Source organism: Marmota marmota, unplaced genomic scaffold (genome assembly GCF_001458135.2).
Source record: "Marmota marmota marmota unplaced genomic scaffold, marMar, whole genome shotgun sequence".
In the NCBI taxonomy this organism is placed as follows: domain Eukaryota; kingdom Metazoa; phylum Chordata; class Mammalia; order Rodentia; family Sciuridae; genus Marmota; species Marmota marmota.
In genome coordinates, this window is record NW_026000229.1 from 13994826 (window position 1) to 14022285 (window position 27460).

Consider the following 27460-nt stretch of genomic DNA (forward strand, 5'->3'; position numbering starts at 1 on the left):
AGGCTTCAGTTGCCACCCAAATAACATTTCTGAGTAGTTCCAATGGGGACCTGCAGTGTAACAGACTCCCAAGACCCCCCGCCCCGCAGGTCCCAGTGAATTTGCATGGGACCTAAGAGGAGCCTGTGAGTCTGGCAAAGCCCAGTGAATCTGGCATGGGGCTGCTGTACCACGTCCATGCACGCATATATGGAACTTTGGTCAGAATCTTCTACTCTTCTTCCTTTTTCTAAACCCTTCTTCCTCCTCCTCAATCCCCTTTGTCTGATCTACTGCTCTTTCCTCTATTTTGATGCAATTGCTTCTTTTTTTTTTTCCTTTCGCTTTTTTATCCTTCTTCCCCTTACTTCATTTAGCATGATAATCTCCTGTTCCAATCTATTTACTGGCAAATGCCATAATGTCATTCTTTTTTATTGCTGAGTAATACTCCATTGTGTACATGTAGGACATTTTCTTTATCCATTCATTTGGGGAAGGTAGAGTACCAAGGTTGGTTCCATAGTTTGGCTATTGTGAATTGAGCTTCTATAAACACTGATGTGGCTTCATTGCTGTAGTATGCTATTTTAAATCTTTTGGATATATATTGAGGAGTGGAGTAGCTGGTGGTGATATCATTCTTAGTTTTCTGAGGAATTTTATACTGTTTTCCAGAGTGGTTGCACTAATTTGCAGTCCCACCAACAACATGAGTGTACCTTCCCCCTCACATTCTTGCCATTCTTTTATTCTTTTTTTCTGATCCTAGGGACTGAACCTAGGGGCACTTAAACATTGAGCCACATCCCTAGCCTCACCTTTTTTTTTTTAAAACATATTTTTTAGTTGTAGATAGACATAATACCTTTATTTATTTATTTTTATGTGGTGCTGAGAATCAAACCCAGTGCCTCACACATGCTAGGCGAGAGCTCTAACACTGAGCTACAATCCCAGCCCTAGCCCCTTTTATTTTTTATTTTGAGACAGGGTCTCACTGAGTTGCTTAGGGCCTTACTAAGTTGCTGAGGCTGGCCTCAAACTTGCAATCCTTCTGCCTCAGCCTCTTGAGTCACTGGTATTATAGACATGCACCACCAAAACCAGCTATTATTTATATTCTTGATAACTACCCTTCTGAATAGAGTGAGATGAAATCTCAGTGTAGTTTTGTTTGTTTGTTTGGTACCAGGGATTGAACTCAGGGCACTTAACCACTAAACCACATCCCGGCCCTTTTTATTTTTGATTTTGAGACAGGTCTTGTTAAGTTGCTCAAGGCCTCAATGTAGTTATGATTTGTGTTTCTCTAATTGCTAGAGATGTTGAACATTTTTTCATATATCTGTTGACCATTTGTATTTTTTCTTTTGAGAAGTGTCTGTTGAATTATTTTGTCCATTTATTGATTGGGCAAACAACACAATCTTAAACAGGCAATCACCATGGTGTTAAGAGATCTGACTGATTGATGGAAGAAAGTTACCCCTAACTTGGGAGTCAAAACTGTCAGATCACCATGATCAAGGAAGACAGACTTTATCTGTATCTCTCTTGCCATGTGTGTTTATATAAAGGTACACACATGCGTGTGCACACACACGTGTGCTTATGTGCTAAAGTCTCATAAAAAGATTAAGCGGTCACATCTGAGGAAAAACAAAGCCTGTTTTCTGGGGTTATAATCTCTCTGTTCTTGCTGAAGTGCTAACGTGTCATCAAAAATTCAAATTAAAGCTGTCTGATTTAGTGCGATCTCAAGCATCCAGACAGTGATTCTGCCGTTGTAATTATGTGCAATTAAAAAGCTAAAAGCAACTTCTTTACTAGTGGATCCCTATTTATAAGCAGACGCTAACAGATTATTTTAATGGCCTTCAGAACTTGAGGAAAGAAATCATTACACGGCTGTCAACTGGACCCTGTGTGCAGCCCCCACGCTCCTGCGATGGCTTTTGTGCTTGAAGGCACCCCAGCCAGGACCTCTCCCTGCAAATGAGCTGCTTTGTATGTTCCTCTAAATGAATAGCCAAAAGCAAAAATGATGTCTGCAGAATGGCAGCCAGACATGAGAGCCTGGCCCTAAAGGTTGGTTTTAAAACATGCTGTATGTGACATACACAATAGCTAAATGTAGCGAGTGACAACCAAGTTCACGAGTGTGTACTAACCATGATCAGTGTTTTAAAAAGCTTGGATTTTTGCAGGTACGGTTGTCTCTGAGCCCTATTCTGGGGGCTGTGGAACTGCCTGATCTCTTCACAGGGCACATATAGGCCCTAGGGTCAAAATGAAAGGAAATTTACTTTTGGCCATTTAGTAGAATGTGGTGGTAATGCTGAAATTTCTTTTGAGTCTAGTGCTCCCAGATAGAAGGAACAGGTGAGAAATCTCCCCACCTTTTATGTCAATCACAAAGGACATCTGCTCTCCCAGATCAGACCCTTCTCCGTGTTTCCTCATGACCTCCCCAAGACTTGCTGGGGCTCCATTCAACTGCCTCCACAGAAACTTGCCCCTGCCCCTTCCTTTGAGCCATTCCCTATTAGTAAACATTCTCTCTGTTGTAATCTCCTGAATAAAAATCATCTTCTTAATTGTCTGGTGCATTCTGTCTTTCCCAGTGATCATAAGGTTTGGGTCTAATAATGACAGACAAAGCCATTTGGCATGAACCCCAAAGTCACACTAGAATTTGAGCACTGAAGACAAAAATCCAACATGGTGCTTCCTCTGCTTCTTAAAAGGGACCATGTAGATGCCCAATTTATCATACATCTTGATTAACTGAGAGAACAACCAACTAGACTATGTGAAAATGTAATTACAATCAGGTTTGGGAAAGCAGAAAAGCTACCAGTGACAATTTAATTTAGAGGAGTTAAACAAGTTAACATCTCTTTGCAAGTAATTAAATGTTTAAACAGATTTTTCTAGAGCAGTTTGGTGTTTATTAGCCCCCAAACATTACCACCTCTTATACGTAAAGCCTTCACTGAGAAATGAGATGCCTTCAAGTTTGCAGCTGCTGGAATTAGATGAAGGAAAAAAATCCAAAAGCACTATTTTGATTATAACCCACACCCCTCCCCCTAAGACCCACACCTGCTTCTTGTATTTCCAGCCCCACTATTTACTTGCTTTCTAAGCAAAATGTTAAATTTCAATTGCAAACTGTACCCTGTGTTTCTTCCCAGGAGCCTGACTGGAAAACCAAACCCCAAGAAATGCTAAACGAGGACGCCCTGCTCTGGAATGTACAAGGAAATGCACAAAATAACAGTCATTATTAGAACCTAAGGAGAAAACCCATGTTTTTAAACAATTACTAAAGCAGTATAGTAATAGCATAAAGACAATTTCTGCGCCAGCTTGTTTCTCTGAAATTCTCTCTGCTACTGAACAGCTAGAACAGATAATAACTATTAGTAAATCAAACTCCTCTGCAATATCCAGCTGTGCCTCACGCATTTACATACAGATAGAATGGGTATATGTTTTTAATATGTATGGGATACGTACTTTTCCCACAGCCGAAGTGCATGCTACAAAGGAGGAGGAGAATGGGAATCGGATCAGCATGAGATAATAAAGTGGCCTAGATAAAGTATTAGCCAGCGATTGATCTCAAACCGGGATGCTGCTTCTCCTGACCTGATTACTTACTATGCATAGATTCCATTAAATAGAGCTTAGACATGGGAAGCTCCTGGAAATACTCTAAATGCATAGAAGGATCTACAGCACTCTGAGCCCAAATTGTAACTGTGTGGGTACCTGCGGCACTCGCCCTCCCTGCCAGAGCCAAGGCCCTCATTCAGAACAGGCTGGGAGGTTAAAGGGCTGCCAGACAGCTGATGGAAGCCCTGCTGCGCCCCACAAGGAGGGGCCTCCCCCACCCCCACACCAAGCAAGCACCCTTCTAGTGAATGAATGCCCCCTCCTGAGCTGCCTGTCTGGTCCTGGCCACACAGCTCTAAGGAACAGAATGGGAAGGTAGCAAGGGAGCTTAGCAATCATTTAGGGTCATGGTCTCCTTTGCAAAATTAGTGATAGGCATGAATTTCTCTTTTCAGGAAAAAAAAAAGTAAATCTTCACAAGCACACATGAAATGTTAGGGGTTCTAACAGACTTCCTGGAGTCATAGACCCTGGGACAAGGCCTGCTGATTCAGTATGTCCCCTTGATTTTTGGAGGAAGATGCTGAAGTAAAGGGGATGGGGCACTGTTTGGGTGATACAGGGAAGGGCCCATGGCAGAGGCTCTGTCCCATAGGCCACAGCCCCACCTGAGCAACCAAAGGACCTAAAGGAAGGTTAATTCCTTAGGAGGAATTCTTTATAGAAATAAGTGGTCTATAATGTTTTATCATATCTCTTTAACTTAAAAATATTTAAACATGTAATTTGAGTAGCGAAATCAGACTAGAACCCCTATCCAAATGCTCTCTTCTTTGGTCGTTTCTCTGTCCTTGAGTTTAAGGGTCTGATTTTGTTTCCTCAATCAGATTATTGGCATTTTGGGGAAATTTCTCTACCACCTTTCCATTATTTTCTCTCCCCTCTGCTGGAATCTCATCATTCTTTTTTTGACTGGCAGAAGTGGGTTTTTCCCCATGTGAGCCAACACATCCGTGGTGGTCTGAAGCCTGCAGAACATTCTACCTGCCACCTCCTCATGCTCCACTGCCTGAAAACTTTTTTCTAAGTTTGTTGATCCCAGGCCACCAGGCTGGGCAGCACATTCCAAGGTTCTCCCTGTGATTCACATCAGTGTGATTTCAAAGTGGGTTCTTCAATAATGGAATCATTACAGAGGGGCAGAAAGAGTTGGGGGTTCCCTATCTTGGCTGCCCATGGCTGGCTTTCCTTTGTGGAGTTTAAAGCTGACTCTCAATTCATGCAATAGGCTCTTAAAGAGCTGAAGAGAAGGCGCTGCCTTCCTCAGTATGAGGGACTTCCCTATGCATTAGATGAGTAGTGAATTTCAAGAGAATTCACTCAAGGAAAAAGGTCCACGTGGACGGGTGTGTTGTGTTATTTCTATATAGTCAAGAATTTTCAGACCTGGATATTAGAATTCCTTCTGTAGAAGTGAAATTTCTTAAGAGACTACCTAGCTCACAGTGACTATGTTGCCTCTCTGAACTCACAGCTTTGAGGGCTTAGGATTCCATCAGGTCAATCAATGTCAATGGGTTCATGTTGGAGCAGGCACTAGAGGCTTCCCTCTGCTCTGAGAAGATCTGGCGCCTACACACAACTTCTCCTTTGCCCTTTTTGCCTAGAATGGCCTCTTGGAAAACTCTATTAAAATACAACCCATCCTCCGAAGGTCCTTTTCAAAAGCTACATCCTCAACACAGCTTTCCTCAGTTGCCCAAATTCCTTTATAAGAGCCACTTTATTCTGAACAGTTATCTGTGTCCCGACATATCCCCTGCAACACTAAACACCTGTGGCTTACTTTATATCTTTTGCTGGGTCTAGTACAGGACTTTGCACTTAGTGAACTATATAAATATCTACTGAATTCTATCATTTACCTGGTCCTGAGACCTTTTTAAGAGGATATGGATGCTGATGATGAAACTTTTGAGGGAATTCTTATGAAGCTTAGTGGCTACACACTGGAAAACTGCACCAGCTCATATGGACCTTGGTTTCCCAAAAATGTGTTAAGGGAATTTCTTAGTCTAGCCTTAAAAGTCTTCCACTTAGGACACAAAAACTGACAATCATCTGAAGAATGAACACCCACAAGAGAGGGAATTAAATAACCAGATAACAATGAGTTCTAACACTCAGGTTTTAATGATCTCAAGAGTTGAACCTTGAGTTTTACATTTCATTTTTAAGACTGACTTGGTCAGTGATTTTAAGACTTGGTATTGGGCATCCTGGCATCTACAGTGACCCCACCAAGTAAAAAGACAAAGACAGCTTGAGTGCCCACTATGTGCACAGCCCAGGGCCAGAAGTCAGGGTAATGTGGCCCACCCACCCCGTGTTCTGATTTCCTTAGGCAAGGTTTGTTGTGTGTTCACCAGTCAAGCCAATACCTGGAGTTCATTTAGGAGTGAATGGTGAATCTACAACTCTCAGTATTTCCACCAGACTCCATCTCTGATTTTCTTCTTTTGATTTGGAAAATGCAAACCCACAGGGAAACCTTGAAAATCCTGCAGGCCTCAAAGCTGACGCAGCCCAAGCTGTGCAGCCCACGTTGGTACCCGCTGGCTGGAGTTACTGTGCTTGGGAGAGAAACTGCTCTTTTTGCGAAAGGCAGAGGCCCCCCACCCACAGTGACAAATGGGCTCTACAGTTCACGCATTCCAGAGGAGGCTCCTGGCTTCCAGATGGGAGCACCACCACATAGCTTGTAGGCGGAGAGGGAAAAGGAAAAATTAAAGCCATTAATATGCTGGGGGGAATAAAGAAACTGTTCCTTAAGACTGGGTCCCTAGGATGTGACACAGATTCATGTGAAGAGATAACCTACTTCCTTTCCTATCCCCTGCTGGGTCTAACCTTTTGGCAACCTTGACCACAGCAGCCCCCACCTCCTGTTCCCAGCCTCCACACCCAGCCCCTACCAAATGAGGGGTGCCTCATTACTGCTATTCCTCTGGGAATAAATGCATTTAAAATCAAACAGTGAGTAGTACTAGAAATAATGTTAAATTAAGTATAGGATGGCGCTTCTGCTGACTACACTTTTCATTGTATTGTATTGATTTATTGATATTTATTAATTAAACATTTGGGACAGCACACACCAGAGCATAAAGAGATACATCTAAACACCCCTCCATACACACACATGCACGTACATCCACATTTACTTGCTTCCCAGGCACTGGAAGATCTCACCCTTTAGCCTTATCTTTATGACTTGCCACCCTGGAGAGGTGTTCCTTATCCACACACACATCCATATACATTTATGGGTATGTGCATGATATGCAGATGTTTTATTTATAAGTGGCCAACTCGTTGCAGCAATTGAAACATGCATTTACAAACAGATATCTGTTTTATGAAACCCCATTCCTTTGTTTTAATAGCTGAGCTATCGAGCCATAGCTTAATAATGCACAAGGTAAACATCTCTGGAACCTGTTCCAAGTCTTCTCAAATGTGACTAACTGCAAGGATTCCCCAATCACCAAAGAGAAGGAAAACAAAACCAAACCAAAACCCAATAAAACCCCCAACCCATCCCAGTTTATTCTAGACACGAAACCAGCATAGCTGTAAATTGCAGAGGTTTTAGGGTGAACTTTAACTTGAAACTATGCTAAAAATTTAATTTTTGCTCTTGGGGCAACACAAAGGAGAAAACTCCCTACCTGGAGAGCACTTATGATGTAAAAGGGAAAGGTTCTCTATGAGTGGAGAGGAAACCTGTATTGTATAAAAGTTTGGGCACTTAGAGCATTTATTAGGATGGACTTTGAAGAATGAAAAGCTCTGGACCAATATCTGTAAAATGTACACTGTTTAAAAAGGTAAAGGAAAATCAGTGGTGATTTGCTCTGATTGCAGTGATCTAAAGACAGGGTAGTATGCAAAAACTTGGAAAAGAGTAGACCATAATTATTATTTACTAATGCCCCATCCTAACGTCATTCTAACAGCTTGTGCATTGTCAAATCAACAATCTGCACTAAATAAATGACCATTTGGGAATTGTTAGGGAGCTCTCTGTTCCTCTCCCTGCTTGAGTAAAAACTGTCATTTGCAATCAAAGAAGATGCCTTGGAACTGAGGACACAGTGCTGGCAGCCTTGTAGTGTCTGTTTCTGAGGAAAGACCAAAGATTCACATTGACTTGTTCTTTTACAGCCAGCCTAATTTCATTCCACATGAATCCAGGACTCCATGCCATAATCAGACTCCTTCCTGTAGGACTGCACCAAACACTTAACACACACTGACTCTCCTCTCTGTTACCAGCCCTTTGGCTTCCGAAAGGCTGTAACAACAAATGAGGACACAGAATAATTGACATTAAGTTTGAGGTTCTTGAGGGAGGCAGGAGAGTTCTGTATTACATTTCAAAAGGGTGGTAGGTTTTTAAAAACCTAAGAACCATATCTGAGGATATGAATTTCAGAAACACCTACCTAAATCAAGTATACAATTCTGCCTTTCCAGAGCTTGTGGATTTTTGAAACTCCACTCTGATCTTTTTAATAGAATGTTAAACATAAATGTATAACTGGAGAATTTGAATGGAACTAAAAAAATGAACTTACCATCAATTCCTCAGGTGCTGGCCTTTCTTTTGGCTGTTTTCGCATGCTGTGGGAGAAAAAACAAACAAACAAAAAAACCCCCTCATATTATCTATATCATTCATAAATTTTTGCTGTTAATTTACACCTCTGACTATTTTTCCTTGAATCTGGATGTTTTCAAAATCCATCATGTTCAATTCTTTATGCTCAAGCATAAACATATATTCCCTTTCTTTAATTTTGGCCTTTAATCAGATTTCTGGGGACTTCATGAATTAGAAACACAAGGTTTTTTTTTTGTTTTGTTTGTTTTTGTTACTTTTGAAATACAGGTAAATAATGAATTTAAATTTATTGTACTTCTACTTCTGAAGTTAACATGGAAAAGCAGCAGCAACATTTTTCTCTGATTCAGTTATCTATTCATTTCAATTTTTTTTTTTTTTTTGTCAGTACTAGAACCCTGGGATGTGCTGCAGCCCTAATCCCCCAGCCTTTTTTTTTTGAGATGGGGTCTAAGTTGTCAAGGCTGGCCTTGAATTTTCAATCCTCCTGCCTTAGCCTCCTGAATCACTGTCATGTGCTCTAGCACCCGGCTCAATTTATTTCAATCTTAAATCAATATATTTCTGTTTGGTTACTGGTATAAGACAGTAAAAAAAAAAAAAACAAAAAACACATGTGACTGTCAAGTCAAATGAGAATACATTTCATTCCTTTACTACTATTCCCAATGACAAGTAATATATAAAAGAGGTCAGAAATCTAGATAATGCTGCGAAATTACAGATAGGTTCTTATACATTATCTTGACTTGAATTTATTTTGGCTACAATGCCAGTTGATAATTCATTCAACAGCTATGGGACAGCTAAGTTTGTTTAAGCTGCTTAAAGAATTACATTCTTCATGCAAAATATTTCTTGTCTCCCATCCAAGAGTATAATTAGTGGCTGAAGCATGTACTTAGCTATGTGATGAAACACATAAATGGTACTAAGGTGACCATGGGTACTGCCTACTTGATGACCATGTTTGTTCTAAACTTGGCATCTGTGGTATGAAGACATGAAAAGAGACTCCTGCTTCTTTGATCATTTGGAAAAGAATACAGATGACTTTTCTTTATAAAATCACCCTCTAACAAGAAAAAAAGAAAACCGTTCATTATAATCTCTGCATTTGCTGACAGTACTATTTTTTAAATAGAGAGATTTAATGATCATTTTGTAAACTAGAACCGTAGTTATGAACCATTAATGACATCGAGGACATTTGCCTTCCCTATAAATAACCATATGCACCTCTCAAATACTGCATCCATTAGCAAGTAATTCAAGCTGTCTCACTATGGAGTTGGTAACAGTCCTAATCTGACATTCCAAAGTAGCTGTATCTCTTGGGAAAACAAGGCTATTACCCACTATTATTTCTCTTTTGGCTTGACATCTGTGGAAATTACAACACAGGTTATCCCTCCCTCTGTCTCCATAAAACTTTTATCTAACAACGGATTAATTTTTTTGGATAGGAGGGTAGTAAAGCCTCACCCACTTTTCTCCCTGGTTGTCTGGGTCAGTCCCACTCCTGGGTTGGTTTCAAGACCACACAATGAGATAAGTGGTCTGTCACAAATCCAACGTCTCTGGAGCCAGGAGTGGTGATGCCCAAAAGGGGTTCCAGGTAGCATACGAATTGCACGGTTTGTTTTTCAATTTTGCATCTCAAAGTGGGGTATGCCTATGATGTGATTCTGAGTGCTTTTAGTAATTCCATTTAAAGGAAATTAAGAAATTAATAAATGATCTTGTATAATGGTTCTAACGTCATTAATGAGATTCAGAAAAGCTAAGGATTCTAGTGTTTAATCAATATGTATGCTTTTTTCTCAACATGGCATGCTTTGGGAAAAATAGGTTTTTAGAACAAAAATAGTCCCTAAAAGCTATAGAATACATATACAAAGTATTTTAAATATATAGAAACAGTGTTAAAAAATTTTAAGTCCGTGCTGGGGGTGGAAATGTCTTCCCGACATTTTTTTTTTTTTTTTTGCTGTGGAATATAAACTGCATGAGACATTTTTATTAAAAGGTAACATATTATACTTAGTCAAGAAGGTGATAAAGCTTGACGTTTATATTAAGGAATATTTCTTGGTTTCACTTTAGCGTACTCATCAGATGGATCATGGGGGAGGGGACAGGGTACCATCACTCCATTCAGCACAGATTCCTGACTGCGCACCCCAGGATGGAAGGACTCCTTCTGACAGGTGCTGCCTGTGTGCTTTGCACAGTGGACTGACTGAGGGGGAGGGAAGCAGGACTTGGGTGAGGAGGGAGAGAGGAGCAAAGGGAGTTATGAAGGAGTTCCAGAATGTCCTTGGGGACAGTTATTCCTACGCTCCCAGTTTCCTCGTCTCTCCTGGTGATACTCCATGCTGGGGTGAGAGAGAGGGCACAGGGGTGCTGCAGGACAGGGAAGGGGAGAATGGAAGGGGCTAATGGAAGAAAGACACTTCCTGGTGTGAGGAAAAGATAGAAGGCTAGGGAAGAACTCTGGGCAGACAGGGCATGCTTCCCCAGGTGCATGGGGACCTGGGGTTCCTCGGGGCTCTGAGGATCCTTTGGTCTAAACCTGGATTCCTCTTAGTTTTTTAAGGATTGAAGAAGGCCTAAAGGAACTATGCTTTCAGAATCTTTCAAACATCAAAATTCAGTGAAATGGGACCCCAGTATTGTGTTTAAAATATAACCAAAGATAAAAGTTATTTACTGAAAATCCGATGAATTAATAAACTATGCTGCTTCCACTAAGTGACAGGCAGTTTTATGGGTAACTTGAGGTTACATTAATAAAAATAAGCTTCATATGTCTGTTCAATAGGGGCTATAAAATTGTGTATTTCTTAGGGAGGAAAAAAAAACAGGATGGAACAGTGTTCTGTGCTCTAAGAAGGAGCCTGACTCTCAGCAGTTTATTAAAACAGGAAGGAGCCTCCGAAGTACGTTTATGACCCTTTGTGTAAATAACGTTTACATAATTTAAACAATTTCTTCAGCTTTGCTGTCCCATCTGCCCAAGGCCCCGAAGTCCCTCCCGCCTCCAAAAGGAAGCAGGGAGAGCCATAAGGTCTCCCGGAGCCTCGAGTTAATGGCATGTATCATTTACATTGAGGGCATGGCATGTTTGCAAACGGGCTCACCACTGAGTGATGAAATGTACAAATGGCTCGGAGAACTCTCCAACCGGAAGGACGGGCGAATCCTGGGATGGAGGAAAAACAAGTCACCAAAAGTCACGAGCATTGCTTTCCTTTCTTTCCCTTCTGTCCCCTCCCCTCCCCCCCGCAGAGGAGCAGCATAAAGATGAGCATAATGACAGGAGGCCTCATCCAATTAAAAAGACGGCTACACCCTCTTCCCCACATTTAGGCAAAAATGCCAAATTTCAAGGCACACATTTTATGTTGGTGAGAAACATGCGAGCAAAGAAGGAGGGGAGGTGAAAAAAGGACAATGATAGCCACAGGGTAGGAAGGAAGGTGGGGAAAGTGTAAATGAGAAATTAATGATTATTTAAGTAACACACAAATGGTCTTGTAATTAACAAAGAGCTGTGAAATTATTCTTGTGTTGACCTTTGTTTCCTTTACTAGGTTTGCTATTTATTTACACTTTCCTGTTTATTTACATTTATTTATATATTCAAAGGCTCTTAACCGCTTGTCCCTAAACTGGTACCTTTGTGTCAGATTATTAAAAAAAAAAAAAAAACTGTAAAGAAAGGCATTTATAGAGAAAGTTGTTTCAGGAAAAAGAATTTCAGCCTCTTTGCCAGCCTGGGCCAACTTGTCATAGGAGAGAGCCAGCGAATGAAGGACTCGAGGAAGACTCCTACCATTGCCACCAAACCAAACTGGGATGGAGGTGCGAGTCCCCGCAGAAGAGAAGAAACTGCATAGCAGCCGCCGCCAGGGAACACGGGGAGCGGCCCCCCATTACCATTTGCAAAGGAAGGCTTTAAGAATTTAGGAGTTTTTCCAAGAATGACAGAGAGCGCCACTGTGTTTATAGTGTAACAGCTCAGGATGTAATGAAATTACACTGCAGAGTACTTTAACAGTCATCTCATTAGACCTACAGTTGGAACAAGAGAGCCACATAAAGTAGGCAGCTGCAAATGACTCCATTCTCATCTATTCTCATTTGCTATTAAAAATACCTTTCGGCGGCTTTTTTCCTCCCTGACATCCCTACACAAAGTGCCCTGCAAAGTATGATACATGCACCTATTTAAATTAACAAAGGAATGACTTATTTTAATCTCACTGTGCTTTGGAGTGCTTTGGCCATTTGGATGAGCAATATATCATTACATACAACCTTCCAGCGCTGCAGGCAAGAAACTCAGAGCATGCAGCATTTGGTGGGAGCCAAACAATTTCTCTAGCACACAACTGTGTCAAATGCATGCATGTATTCATTATTGAGAACGAGAGGAAATAGCTTTGATGTAGTGGAAAAAAGAAGATGATAAAAGCACCTCTGCAATATGCGTGTCATTATCAATGGTGGCAGATAGATACAATTGCACAGCCTCCTATGTGATTAGTAAATATACATATAATTGCTGTGGCCAATTATCAGAAAAATGAGATCGGTAATTACAAGACAGAAAATTAACTAGAACTCTTATTAAGGCTTTGTTTCCAATTCAAACAATTGGAAACTGCTGGAAAATACAATTAAATCAAAAGGAACTGAGGGGGTCAAAGCGGCCAAAAAAAAAAAAGAAAAAAGAAAAAGGAAGAGAAAAAAAAATCCCAAAGAGGTTAACAGAAGAGGACCCAGAACAAAACAGTTCTTGGTTTTTGCATATCTATCCTCTTAGCATTTACTCTCCTCATCCAGAGGAGGGGAAGGCTGGTGATTCGAAACTTAAAATTCTCAGTGGAGAAAGGCTTCCAGAGAAAAGGAAAACAAAAGAAAATGGGAGTGGAATAAAATCTTGCCAAGTTCAAAGGCTTACATGCAGGCATTACATAGAGAGGACATGAAAAACGGTGGCTGACGAAGCAGTCTACTCAAAAGAAACAAGGCACACAATAACATGACAAGTCCTCAATAAAGGTACTATAAAATGGTCACAGAAGTCCCATTGGTTTGAAGAGCAAAAATAAAACATGATATCAATTTCAGCCTTGGCCTGTTTTAGGAAAGCCATATATATCACCAAGCCTGCAAGATTCCACAAGGTCCAGTTCAAGAAATGACATTTTACTGTCTCAAAAACCATTAGTAAAAAGATAGTTCAAAGTCTGAGGTGCAGAAATTATTATGAACTCTGATCAGTTAGGAAGCTTCTTGAAGTCATTCTCTTAGATCTTTCTTTTGCTCTATCGCTCTTTCCTAGAGTATTGGAAGTGTCTGAGTAGAAGAAGCTTTAAAATGCAGTATGTAGGAAAACAAAAGCATGCTGTCTTAATGGGGCTGAATATTTACCAAGATGGTTAAAATTCTGGATGGTTCTCTACCACGATCTGGTATAAAACATGATGCTAATGTGGGTCTCAGTTCGAAGCATGATACCCAGAGCAAGTTAATGAATTATAGACAAGGCAACTTGATGAAGATGTCATTTTAACATGGATGAGAAACAAAAAAAGAAAATGTGACATCTTGCATGGGTAGTTAATTTTATTTAAGACCTGATATTGCAGACTGTTAAGTTCCTCGTATTATAAAACTAAGGAACACTGGGTGGTACCCATGAATAATTTATTTCACTTCTGAAAATGCCAACCCAAGTCGACTTCCCAGAACCACAGTGGATTCTCATCTCAGTGGTGCCTGGAAAGAATCACTCATCAAAGATGTGGGGGGAAATTTTAATTTCATGTGCATAATGCCAGATACTTCTTTTCATTCTAAAATCCATGTCTCTTGTGCATCAAGGAAGAATTTTCTAAAATGCAGAAGACAGACTGACTGGTAGGGGTGATGGAAATGACACATGTAAACACTGGGCAAAGGAGACCCCAGAGAGTTTCCAATTCCACAAAAATATGTAGGCTATTAACATGCCAAAGGGAAGCAGATAAATACACCTGAGGATGTCCACTGTGCTGGAGGGTTTTAAAGTACACTTTTCTCTTTAAAAAATAAAAGTAGAAGTTAGTGTAGATCAGGATATGAAAGGTCTCCAAGAACCTACCTATTTTGATATTAGTTCAAATCGGTGGGCAGGAGGGAGAGCAGGGGAACTCAGCTTGGGCTTCAGCTTACCACAACTCCCAGGAAGGGAATACATCTGGTAACCATGGAGCCAGAGGGGGCACTGACACCCACCCCAAGGGACTCTGAGAACCCAGTAAAGTAGTTGCTGCTACTTATCAAAAATGTCCTCTGTAAAACATGGGTTCAGATAAAGTGGAGAAACACATTTTGAAAACAAACATAGATTAAAGAAGCAGCAATACTGCTAACTGTCAGTACCGGCTAAAACTGACTCTAAATTGTTAATAAAAGTTACTCTTTTTAAGGTCTTGGTGCCATATGTCACATTAAGGGCTTTTTGGGGATGGTTTTCTGTTGAACTTCTCAGCATGGAGGTGTGGAATGATACAGCGGACATAACCTTAACCAAAAGCCTTAACCTGAGATTCTGGTCCCAAATCAACTTTAGAGTCCTGCCAGTGGGCCCAGGCTGGATTTTGTTCTTGAGCAGGCAACTGTTATATAAAAACAGCTGCCATAAAGTGTTTCAGCAAGCAATTCTGGTCACCAAGGAGGACAGGCTCCAAGTCTCAGAGGTTTCAGTAACTACCTGGTCAGCCCCATTTGCTAAACAACTGGAACGCAAGCATGCGATACGCCAAAGCACAGAGAAGGGACAAAGGGAAAGAAGTTTGAGTGATGCCTTTGCCTTGTGAATAATGAACAGTTCAGGAAGGTCAACCCATTACAACGGAAACTGTTTAATTATTAATTATGCACAATCTATGAGCAAAAGGACAAGTTCAGAATGTTTAATGTGTGCTAACTTCAATCCGACTCTCTCTGGGTATTTTGTTATTAGCACTTGTCAGCAAGGTACTCAGGCATAGAAAAAGGCAAGCCACAGAAAATCTGAGTGTGTGAGTGTGTGTGTGTGTGTGTGTACCTTACGCACTCAAAGAGGTGGAGGGTGGGGAGGCAGAAGGAAGTTCAATCCTAATCGCAGCTGCTGGGAACTGAACCCAGGGCTTGCACATGCTACGCAAATGCTCTACCACAGAGCTGCATCCCCAGCCTTCCCCCTTCCTCTCCCCATTTATTTGGGGGGTACTAGAGATTGAACTCGGGGCACTCAACCACTGAGCCACATCTCCAGCCCTATTTTGTATTTTATTTAAAGATGGGGCTTTACTGAGTTGCTTAGCATCTTACTTTTGCTGAGGCTGGCTTTGAACTGGTGATCCTCTTGCCTCAGCCTCCCGAGTTGCTGGGATTACAGGCATGCGCCACTGCATCCCCAGTCCTTTTAATTTTTTATTTTGAGACAGGGTCTCACTAATTTGCTGAGGTTGGTCTTGAACTTGTGATCCTCCTGCCTTGGCCTCCTGAGTAGCTGGGATTACAGGCATGTGCCACTGTGCCTGGCCACTTTGTGACCTTGAGAGCAGGAAGGTACATTGGATACTCCAAATATAGAAAATGTAACTGAGAAAAATGCTTTTGAAATGATTTACTTAAAAGGGAGACCATGATTTTAAAGAGGTGTTCTTTTTTGAAATCATGATATATTTTGGTTTTAACTGGGTCCATGCTAATCATTAATGCTTATTACCAACTCCCACTCTCCCCTGCCACAAAATCAATCCAGTAACACTGGTAAGATATGAAAAAATTATGATCGGTGGTTTGTATCTTGTGTCAATGTCAGTTTCCTGATTGTGATGTTGGACAACACTTACATTACCACTAAGGGAAACTGAGTGGAGGGTACATAGGATCTCTATTTTTTCTTATAACTACATATAACTCTAAAATTATGTCAAAATAGAAAGCCTAAAAAGATAAAGGGGCTATTTTTAAAAACTCAAATAAAACAGATTCTTAGTAGAACTCTATTTTATATAAGGGAAAAGCCTAAGTACACAATTGGAAAAAAGTTAAGGGGCCTTTGTTTTAGGAATATTCCTGAGGACTTCATTTTTGGCCTTTTCATAATTCAAGATGACCATGGAACCTGACAGTGGAGAGGTAGTTAATTCAGATGCTGACGGGCACAAAGTAGTGTATAAAAATGATACATTCATTATTTTTTTTGCTCATTCAGTCAAGAATTTTTTTGAGTGCCTACTACATTGAAGGAAATGAGTTTGGCATTGTGGGATGGCTGATACTTAACGCATATCCACAAAGGATTTTTGTATTGTTCAGAGGGATGAGATACGCGTCCCTAATAAACAGTCCTGAAAGATGGAGGGAGGGGCCCAGTAGCAGTGCCAAGGTAGGTGCTCAGGTGGTACTGGGGAGTCCTGAGGTTTTGATTCAGATTGGCTGGTACATATGACTCTGAAAGGGGAAATGTTTTGAATAAAGTTTTGAATTTAATGCATTTGGATTTCAGGTTTTTGGATTAGGGATGCTCAACCGGCAAACTATGCAACTATTCCAAAATCTGAAAAACCCTGAAATCTGAAATACTTGTGGTCCTAAGCAGTTTGGATAGGGAACACTAAACCTGTTTAAGAGTCTGGAGTATACGGGGTACACATTTTTTTTGTTCTCCTGCCATCCTCCTTCCTCACTCCAGGAGGGCAAGAGGGAATACAAGAACCTTGAATATGAAGGTCTGTGTCCTACTCAATTCTGCCTGTGCACAAACCAAGTTTTACATGTACTGCAGTAAAACATAGGGAAGACAGAAGGGCAGCTTCTCAAACTCTCAGTGTGTGTTTTAAAATACTAGGTTTCTGATTGCTTGTTACAACAGTAAGAAACGAAAAGTTAAGGGGCCTTCGCTTTAGAAATATTCCTGAGGACTTCATTTTTGTCCTGGAATAAACAGGAAGAGCTTAGCCTCCCCTCACCTCACTGACCAAAAATCCTCCTCCTGGACCAATATGTGAGTGAGAAATAAAGTTTTATTATGTATTAATAAAAAAAGCTTGCGGTGTTGGCTGCACTGGAAAATTCTAAGGTCAGTTGTGTTGTGGTCAGATTAAATCAGCCTGTCATGTTAAATAATTTTTTTAAAATAGTCTATTTCTAGACTTACTGCTGTCATGGCATCAAGAATCACACAGAGCCCCAACTGAGAGTTATGCTCCATGTTTTAAAAGTAAGTAATTTAATTCAAATCTGATGTTCCTGTGGCCTGGGCAGTAATTTCTGGTCTCAGGCAGTGGGGTTCCTACTAACTGGTACAGCAATCTTAGATCACTCCTCCTCTCTCCTCAGTTCAGGGATCAAAGGTCATTTGTAATTCCAGTAACTTTATGTCAGACAGAACAGCATTTTGTCTGTCAGCCCCAAAATTGTTTTTTGATCCTCTACTGCCCACTGCTTTAAAGTAGCATCTTTGTGAGCAACTGGCAGAATCCATAGGAAAAATCTGTGCTCCCTTGGGGAGGAAACTTCATTTGCAAAAAACAAAAACCAAAAAACTGGACCCTGACTTTAAATATCTCTGCAGAAGCTAATCTACAAACCCCAAACTACCAGTCCAAAGTAGAATCCCATGGCAGGTTGTGGAGAAATATCAAAGATTTAACATCTCAAACAACTCCAAGGTTTGCATGTGCATGCTTTGGCTGTAAGACTGTAACCAGGAAAAAAAGAGCAACACGTTTTATCAGAGGGAGAAAGGTGGGGAATGAAAGGTCAGGTGCTCCTGGCTTGTCAGAGACTGAGTTGCCCGTGTAAACCTTGCCCATGCAGTGGACTGGTACAAATTCGACTAACGCTTGTTACACACATGGAGTTTGTAAAAGCATGGCTATTCTATGAGGGAACAATCGGTGTTTTTGGCTTTAAATGTCTTTTTAATTTCATAATGAGGATGGAACTGACCTACTCTTTGGAGTGTTACGCAGGACAGTGTTGGAGTGGGAGCGGGGCTTGGAATTTAGGAAGGCTTGCAGATGATGTCACCAGAGATAAAAGCCTCCGACCCCTCAGCAGGAGACTGGAGAGAGCCCTCCTTTTACTCATCCCACTCCACATCAAGCCCTGAGCAGAGAAAGTGAAAGATGACTCAATTTCCACACTGGGTCACCCCATGCTCTGGGTTGCCAGACGTGACAAATTACATGTGTGGGCATTTTGGTGTGAAGTTCTGTCCGCTGGGTCTGGGCTGACAGTAGCAGCTCATTTAACTTGTCTCAGATGGGCCTGAAACCAGGGGCTTACGGCCTGAATTTCCACCACTGAAACACCTACCCGACCTGAAAACCCCTCAATCAAGGAGAACCAGCTGTTGGCCAAGTGAACATCACTACCAGATGGCTTTTAAAAAAAACACAAAATATAAGTGAACAGGTCTAAAGAAATCTGTCTCTAGGTAACTGAAATCTGAAATACAGATATTTTTCCTATTTTATTTTCCTCCTAAATGTGTTTCAAAAGTTCTTTAGTAAAGAGGAATAATCTTTGTCATTAATGTTATAGCAAACTTTTCATTTAGTCTACTTATTTTGTTGTCGTATAAAAAAATTACATTTACTTAGAGATTTTCTATATACATAGCAAAGATCCTGGTGTTTAATAAAATCCCTTGAAAATAGGTGGGGTGGGGAAATGGAAAATGGGTTGACCTTTTAAACAGTATTTGCAATTGCTTCCTTTCCGAAGTCAATAAACATTTTTTTTTTTTGGTTTCTTTTTATTTTAGGTCTCTTGTTGGTTATAAGCTACAGTACACAGCATTTATTTAGCAGTGCCTATGTGAGCAGCACACATACACTCGCACACTAACATCCACCCACACCTCCCTTTCCAGTGGCTTAGGCAGAGCAGCAAAAACGAAACAAAACAAAAAAACAAAAACAAACAAAAAAAAAACTTGTTTCATACCAAAGGGATTTCATTCACAAAAGTAAAACCTGTTATTGTCCTCTTTCTCTGTAGCCTCCCAATGCATTTCCATTGCTTTTCCATAAAACACTGCTGCAAATAATCAAGCATGACCATTGACATCCACAAGATTGAGTTTTAGGAACCATTAAATGAGCTCACCCTCGTGGGAAGACTCCTGCTCAGGCTGGTCTAAAGGTAATTATTCAGCAATTCCTACCTGTGGTTTTACCTTGTCCCTATATAGTGTTTGAATTTCCTACTCTGGTAAGGTCAATTTTTTCCCCCTCTGGAAAAGTCCAGCTACACATGTTTGATTCAGGCCCTAAATTATAATGTTAATATATACACTGGCATTCCAACCAGTTTCTATGCAAAGAAGCACTGATTTAAAGCAGTCTCAGATTAATGATAGATTGTAAACTATATCAAACAACAAGAGAGGAAATCTAGGAGAGAAAAATAATCCTTAATAGGTTCCTAAATGGAAGGAAGAATTCCCCTTCTTGCAGGCAAGGATGTGAACCACGTCCACACACTGCTCAAGTGCAAGAACCTGGCAGGTCCGTGTCCTGGAAAACCAACAAGCCAGAACACCACCAAGCCAGACTCGGCACTCACTGCAAACCCAGTCCACATCCCCACACTGGATGTCCTGCTGAATGTTCACTCAACTGTTAGTTAAAATAATTACTGCCATTTGCCACCTGCACTGCAAGCTACAGATAAGGGGAAAAACAGAACTTGCAGTAACTGCATGAAGTATGAGGACGGCTGCATTTGCTTACATGTTTTTAAACAAACCCAAATGTGACATCAGCTACAAACCAAGGGCTTAGAATTATATGTGAATTTGGGCTATACTTGGTTCCATACAATAAATATCAGAGAGAAGGGACTGTAAAGCTGGCTAACGGAGATACTGCAGCAGTTTAAAATTAGTTAATATGAGAGGAACAAAGAGAGGGGGAGAGGGAGGGAGCGAGGGAGAGAGAGGAAATGAAAAAAATAGAACTACATACTGTGAAATGAACAAGTTCAGTTAGAATGTTCATCAGGATTTGGAAAATCATAATGCCATCTGCTACTCTGGACCTCAGAACATCAGGGATCTCGTGGGCCCAGACGCTTCCATTTCCAGGAGGAAGGAAGGAACTTACGCTCCCTGGAATGCTGCCTCCATTCTGGAATGGAGGCAACAACCCCAGCCGACCAGTTTGGAATCTCTTTTGAGAACATTTCACTGCTTGCACATGCATTTTCCCTGGTTTAGGGAAAATTAACGGCAGGCAAAACGATTACAGCAACTGGGCAGTGAAGCAGAGCGGTGTCCCAGCCCCGGTGGCTGGGTAACTGACCCTGGCATCCAGCTTGGGCTCAGGGTGTGTAGGTCCCATCATGGTGGATTAAATGAGCATTGTCCTATGGCTGGGTAAGACTTCACAATAGAGCAACACATGTTAAATGACAGCAGCCAAAACTGGCCCCACCAGGCAACTGCCCATTCACAGGACGCTATTCACAGGCCTCTACCACCAAGAAATTAATTCATTAATAATACATCAGGCTTCATGGACGATTCAAAGGAAATGACACAAAGCTACTTGTTCAATGACTATGTAAAGATGCAGAATTTTTCCTGGTTAAAAAGCCCCACAAATCTAATTGACTTACCGGAAACAAAATCATGGAGATGTTTATGTTAATATTTTGTTTAGTAAAAAAGAAGAAATGAAGAAAGTCTATCCACTGAATTCATCAGTGCCACTAGAAAATAATAAAAATACAGATTTGCAGTAGTAGCTAAGAAAATCTGGTTTTATGTAACTTTTTAAAAAATCAGGTTTTCCATCTTTCAGAGTCTATGTACAGCTTTCAGACTATCAGGAAAAAAATGTTCTCTTAAATTGTTTCTTCTGTAATATTTTTTTTTACTTACTTCTTTCTTATTCCTCTCTCTCAACAACTCATAAATATGAATTAAATATAATTATAAATGAACAGAACATTAACTTTTGGATTACTGCTGTGTTTTGGTAGAATGTTAACGTCATTTCTAAAGAAATAGTTATTACCAATAGACAAAAGTAATTACTAAAGGAATCCTGGCCTTAATGCTAACCTATTTTCTATCTTCAGACCAGCCAAACAGCATTAATTTAAACACACTGGACTTTTCAAAGGAGGTATTAGATTTCTAAAGACTGCCTTACATAAAAGAGGAATATCAGTTTTCAGCCTCCAATTATGTATTCCCAATACTGTGAGACACAGGTCTAGTTAAGATTGCTGCAGGACAGGTTACTGTGCGTATCACTTGTATTAACTTACCAAGTTTCTAAGGCCCGAGTCACAAACTCATGCAAGCTGCACACACCGTGAAATCCCACTACCTGCTTACAGGAGTTAGATTAGAGCAATTCAGTGTGGTCAGAGGCTCTAGATTCACAAGGACTAGTGGGCTCAGGCCAACAGGTCTCCTCTCCTTAAAGCCACCCAAGTTATATGTCATGAAAGGAACAGGCCACCCTTTCATGATGCTGACAGCCAGAAAGGTGAGAGATGTTCATTTTAATTCTTACTAATTTCAGCAGCAAGGGTTATGATAAAATGTAAAATCCTTCCGCAAAAAGATGGCAAGTTATTCCCTCTGGGGTTGGGTGATACCACCTTTTTGTACTTTTTTAATTCCAAGAAAGAATTATCAGGCAGTTATTCTTACCCCACTCCCAACAGCATGTGTATTTTCACAGCCCCGTATCTTCTGAGTTACCCTGTCTGGTGGCAATCATTTCACAAAGTATATGTACATCAAAACTTGTTACAGGCTGGTGATATAGCTCAGTTGGTAGAGTGCTTGCCTCGCATGCACAAGGCCCTGGGTTCAATTCCCAGCACCACAAAAAATGAAAACCAACAAAAACATGTCGTACAACTAAAATATATATAATTTCTATTTGTAAATCACACCTCAATAAAGCTGGATAAATGCAACCTTTACATTATACAAGGCACATTTATATTAAAATTTTTGTATACCTTTAACTTGTTTCTTTTCTCTTTCCTCCTGTTCTTAAAGAGAAGCAAAAGTAGTAGTAGTAGTAGTAGTAATAATAATAATAATAATAATAATAATAATAATAATAATAATAAAAAAACACAAGAGAGACTTATCACATCTGGGGGACAGTCTCCTTCATTCAGGAATAGGTGACCTATCTTAGAGTTCATCGGGAATGTGTATGAAACCCAAAACGGTGCATTGTGCAGATAGACTCAGTTTAACAATGACAGGAATAGCTGTGGCTCTAAGAAGGGGGCCTCTGTGGCTCAATGTGAGGGAACTGCTGGCCCTCCCCATAAAGTCTGTAGCTAAGAAGAGGGATTGATAAGAACACCACAGGATGGGGCAGAACAATGGAAACAAGGTGGCAGCTGAGTGATGGACAGGAGACAAGAAGGGGAGTACTTGCTCTGGGACAGCCTTGGGTCCTCAGTGAGGGAGAGCAAAGAGGATTTAGATAGAGATGGGAACAGATTTTCTCTGTAAACCAAACAAAACAAACGCCAAATTTAACATTCCATTATTATAATCCCACTTATAAAAGTTTCTGCCTTTTGCAAGTTCTGATGCCTCTGACCATAAAACTTGGTAAGATGTAAGAGAGAGTCTACTATTTTACCTCTCTGCCTGGCTGGCATGAGCACACCATTACAGTGGTACTAAAAAAGTCCCCATAACTGAGGACCATCAGCTACCCCCGCGAATGCCTCAACTCACCAGGGCCCTTACGTGGACTCTTTGCTTAGATGCGGCTCCCCTGATATTTCCTAGAAATGCCAGCAAACATGCCCAGTGCAGGACGAAGGCAGTGGCAGAGGCCAGTCCCTTCCTTGCGGCTCAGTGAAGAAGAAGGAGCACAGCACAGCACAGCACACGTGGACAGAAGAGGAGGAAAGAGAAGACATAGAAGACTGAGGAAGGGAGGAGAAAATGAGGGAAGAGCCTCCTTTATATAACCACATATTATTCCCTGGTACTGGGATTGGAGTGCTCTGTCACTGAGCTATATCCCCAGCCATTTTTATTTTTTAATTTTTATTTTTTTGGTATTAGGGATTGAACTCAGGGGCACTCAACTACTAAGCCACATCCCCAGCCCTATTTTGTATTTTATTTAGAGATGGGGTCTCACTGAGTTGCTTAGTGCCTCGCTTTCCTGAGGTTGGCTTTGAGCTCATGTAATCCCAGGGGCCTCCCGAGCCACTGGGATTACAGGTGTGTGCCACCGCACCCGGCTATTTTTAATTTTTGAGACAGGGACTTGCTAAATTGCTCAGGTTGGCCTTGAACTTTTATCCTTCGCCTCCCCAAGTCACTGGGATTACAGGAGTGTGCCACTGTGCCCAACTATCACCACATTCTTAAAAAGCCTCAAAGCTCCACTCTGCCTTGTTTCTCCTACCACTCCGCCTCTACAGAATTACCTCTGAGAAAATACAGATCTCAATGCGTGGAGCCTTCCATGGATTTCCCTGCCTATAGGGTAAACTGAAGCTTCTTGGTCCAGCGTTTGACGCTCCCACCTGTGGTGTTTTCTAGCTCACTTTAGGCCACTCACTCACGAGTCTTTCCAGCTGCTCCCTACTGTTTGGTTGTGCCCCTGCCTCTGTGGAACAACCTTCTCCTCTTTTCATGTCATAGATGCCTAAGTATTCTCCATGGCTCAGCTCACATACCATCTCCTCTTTGAAGTTGCTTTTCTTATCTTCCCACCTTTTCCAGCCTACCAGGCTCCAGCCCAGTGCCAGGCAAAATCAGCACAGTACTGTTTATATGGCTTTATTATAATTTTTATCATGCTAAATCAATTTAGTTCACCAATTTGTCTCTCCCTAGATCATGCAGTCACCCAGCACAGGGGTCTATCCCGGCAAACGGTAAAGATCATGGCCCAACAAGGGCTCAATGAATGTTCCTTGACATAATGAAAATATAGATTTAAGCCTGTCAGAAGAAAACAGGGGAAACACTCCAACACACAAGGATAGGCACCAACTTCCTGATAATAATGTAATTCTGTTTATAGCCGATAGCCTAGGAAATGATACAAGAGTCAGTAAGTGGGATGGCATCAAATTAAAGAGCTTCTGCATAGCAAAGGAAACAACAGCATGAAGAGATAGTCTACTGAATGGGAGAATATCTTTGCCAGTCACTCTTTCAACAGAGAATGAATATACAGAACATACAGAGAACTCAAAAAACTCAACATTAAAAAAGAAACTTAATTCAGTAAGTGGGCCAATGAGTTAAACAGACACTTTTCAAAAGAAGAGTACAAATGGCCAAAAAAAAAAAAATGTTCAACATCTTTAGCCATTAGGGAAATACAAACAAAAACTACACTGAGATTTCATCTTAAGCCAGTCAGAACAGCAACTATCAAGCATATAAATAAAATAAATGCTGGTGATGATGTGGGGAAAAAGGATCATTTACACATTGTTGGTGGAAATGTAAATTATTATAGCCACTATGAAAACAGAAAAGAGGTGCTTCAAAACACTAAAAATTGAGCTACCATATGATCGGTTACACCACTGCTTAGTATCTGTCCAAAATAATGAAAGATAGTATAGTTTAGAGATACATGCATACCCATGTTTACTGCAGTGTAGTTCACAATAGCCAAATTATGGAATCAGTCTACGTGTCCAACAATAGATGAATGGATAAAAAAGTGGTATAGATACACAATGGAGCTTTATTCAGTCATAAAGAAGAACAGAATTACATTATTTGCAAGAAAATAGATGGCACTGGAGAGTATCATGTTAAATGAAATAAGTCAGGCTCAGAGAGACAAGTGTTATATGTTTTCTCTCATATGTGGAAGCTAAAGGGAAAAAAAAAAAGGGATCTCATGAAAATAGAAGGGAGACCATTAGGGTAGAGTAGGGAGATCAGGGGAAAGGAGGAGGGAAGGATAAAAAGAAGTATTGGGAAATGAAACTGGTTAAATTATGTTATATGCAGGTATAACTATGCAACAAAACCCACTATTCTGTATAATTAATATGTAGCAATAAAAAAGTTTTGTTTTTCGTACTGGGGATTGAACCTGGAGTGCTTAACCACTGAGACACATCCCCAACCCCAACCCTTCTTTATTTTGACACAGGGTCTTGCTAAGTTGCTTAGTGCCTTGCTAAGTTGTTGAGACTGGCCTTGAACTTATGTTCCTCCTGCTTCAGCCTCCCAAGCTGGTGAGATACAGGTGAGTACCAGAATGCCTGGCTAATAAAAAAGTCTTAAAAATAATTAAAAATGGATTTTCTAGCAGGGCTAGTCATAAAACGAACTGTGGGTTAAATTTATCTTCTATCTCTCTCTCTCTCTCTCTCTCTCTCTCTCTTTTTTTTCCTACTGAGGCCCATCCCATCCAGCTAAATAAGATCTTTTTTCCTAAACACAGCAGCTAAGCATAGAGGCCATTATAGAGAAACTTGCTTCTCCTCTTTTTTTTTTTTTACTTAAAAAATATTTTATATAAAATAAAATTCACCCATTTAAAGTACACAACTCAGTTCCAGGTCATTTCCATCATCCTGAAAAGAAACCTAGTACCAGTAACAGTCACTTCTAATTCCCCTGTCCCCTCCAATGTACTTTCTGTTTACTAACTAATCTATTTTCTGTCTCTATGAATTTCCCTGCTGTGAACTTTGCCTGTAAATAAATTTCATATTACATAACTCTCTTTATGCTTGATTTCCTTCATGTAGCATGTTTTCAAGGTACATCTATGTTATAGAATTTTTCAGTTCTTTATTCCTATTTATGACTGAATAATATTCCAAAGTGTAGATATACCACCTTTATTTTCATGTTTATCAGCTGATGAACTTCTGGGCTGTTTCTATCTTTTGTCTACAATGAATAATGCTGCTATGAAAATCCATGTTTTTATGTGGACATGTGTTTTCAGTTCTCTCAGATATATTTCTAGAAGTGGAATTGCTGGGTCATATAATGATAATTCAATTTAAGTTTAATTAAAAAAATGTTTTTGTGTGTGCTTCTGGGATTGAACCCAGGGCCTTGCACGTGAGCAAGTGTTGTACCACTAACCTATACCCCCAGCCCTATGTTCCAATTTTTGATGACCTGCCAAACTGCACTTCATAGCAACTGCATCATTTCTACATTACCACCAGTAATTTATGAGGGTTTTCATTTCTCTACATTCTTGCCAACACTAGTTATTTTCCATTTTTCTATTTTAGCCATCCTAATGGGTATGAAATATTTGCTCATAGTTTTGACTTACATTTCTCTAACTAATGATGTTGAACATATTTTCATGTGCTTATTCAACATTTATATATCTTCTTTGGAGTAATGCTATTCAAATTCTTCACCCATTTTAAATTGGTTTATCTGTCTTTTTAAGTATTACTGAGTTGGGGGCGTATTGCTATCTTAATATTAAGTCTTCTACTCCATGAGCACAGACTGTCTTTCCACTTATTTATGTTTTTAATTTCTTTCAATGATGTTTTGTAGTTTACAGTATACAAATTCTTTTGTTAAATTTATTCCTAAGTCTTTAATTCTTTCTGATGATTGCAACTTGAGTTGTTTTTTTAATTTTGTTTCTGTATTGGCCATTTTGGATTACTGGTGTACAGAAATACAAGAGAGTTTTGTATCTTGATGTTTTATCCCGCACTTTGCTGAACTTGTTTATTAGCTCTAATTTTTTTAAAAAAAGATTTTCTATATATAATATCACATTATTTGCAAGTATAGTTTTACTTCTTCCTTTTCAATATGGAAGTTTTCTTCTTTTTAAAATATATTTTAAAATTGTCAATGGACCTTTTTATTTTGTTTACTTACTGATTCATATGCAGTGCTGAGGATCCAACCCAGGGCCTCACCCATGCCAGGCAAGCCCTCTACCACTGAGCCACAAGCCCAGCCCTGTTTTCTCCTTGATGAACTGCCCTGCACAGAACCTCCAGGACAATGATGTGCAGCTGTAGCAAGAAGGAGCATCCTTATCTCTGATTTTGGGGGAAAACGTTTGATCTTTCACCATTAAGGACGATGTAACTGTGAGGTTTGGGTAGATATTTCTTATCAGGTTATAGAAGTTATTT

General features: G+C 40.3%; 1 protein-coding gene and 1 non-coding gene across 17 annotated transcripts in view; one reads left to right on the top strand and one right to left on the bottom strand.

Moving 5' to 3' along the window:
* The window catches only part of Map2k5 (mitogen-activated protein kinase kinase 5), a 243479-nt gene that overhangs the window by 28900 nt on the left and 187119 nt on the right, over positions 1-27460 (bottom strand). For 7 of the 16 annotated variants that reach the window (XM_015480492.2, XM_048793802.1, XM_048793798.1 and 4 more), the window contains 2 exons: positions 11434-11495; positions 8244-8289 (listed from right to left, as the gene is read on the bottom strand). In XM_015480492.2, the coding sequence (XP_015335978.1) occupies positions 8244-8289; positions 11434-11495 (108 nt within the window). Of the gene's footprint in view, positions 1-1276; positions 7961-8243; positions 8290-11433; positions 11496-27460 lie in introns of those variants that run through there. The other 9 variants (XM_048793797.1, XM_048793794.1, XM_048793795.1 and 6 more) reach the window with 5 other exon arrangements.
* Positions 22122-22194, top strand: Trnaa-cgc. The gene has a single exon. It is a non-coding gene; the product is annotated as a tRNA-Ala (tRNA).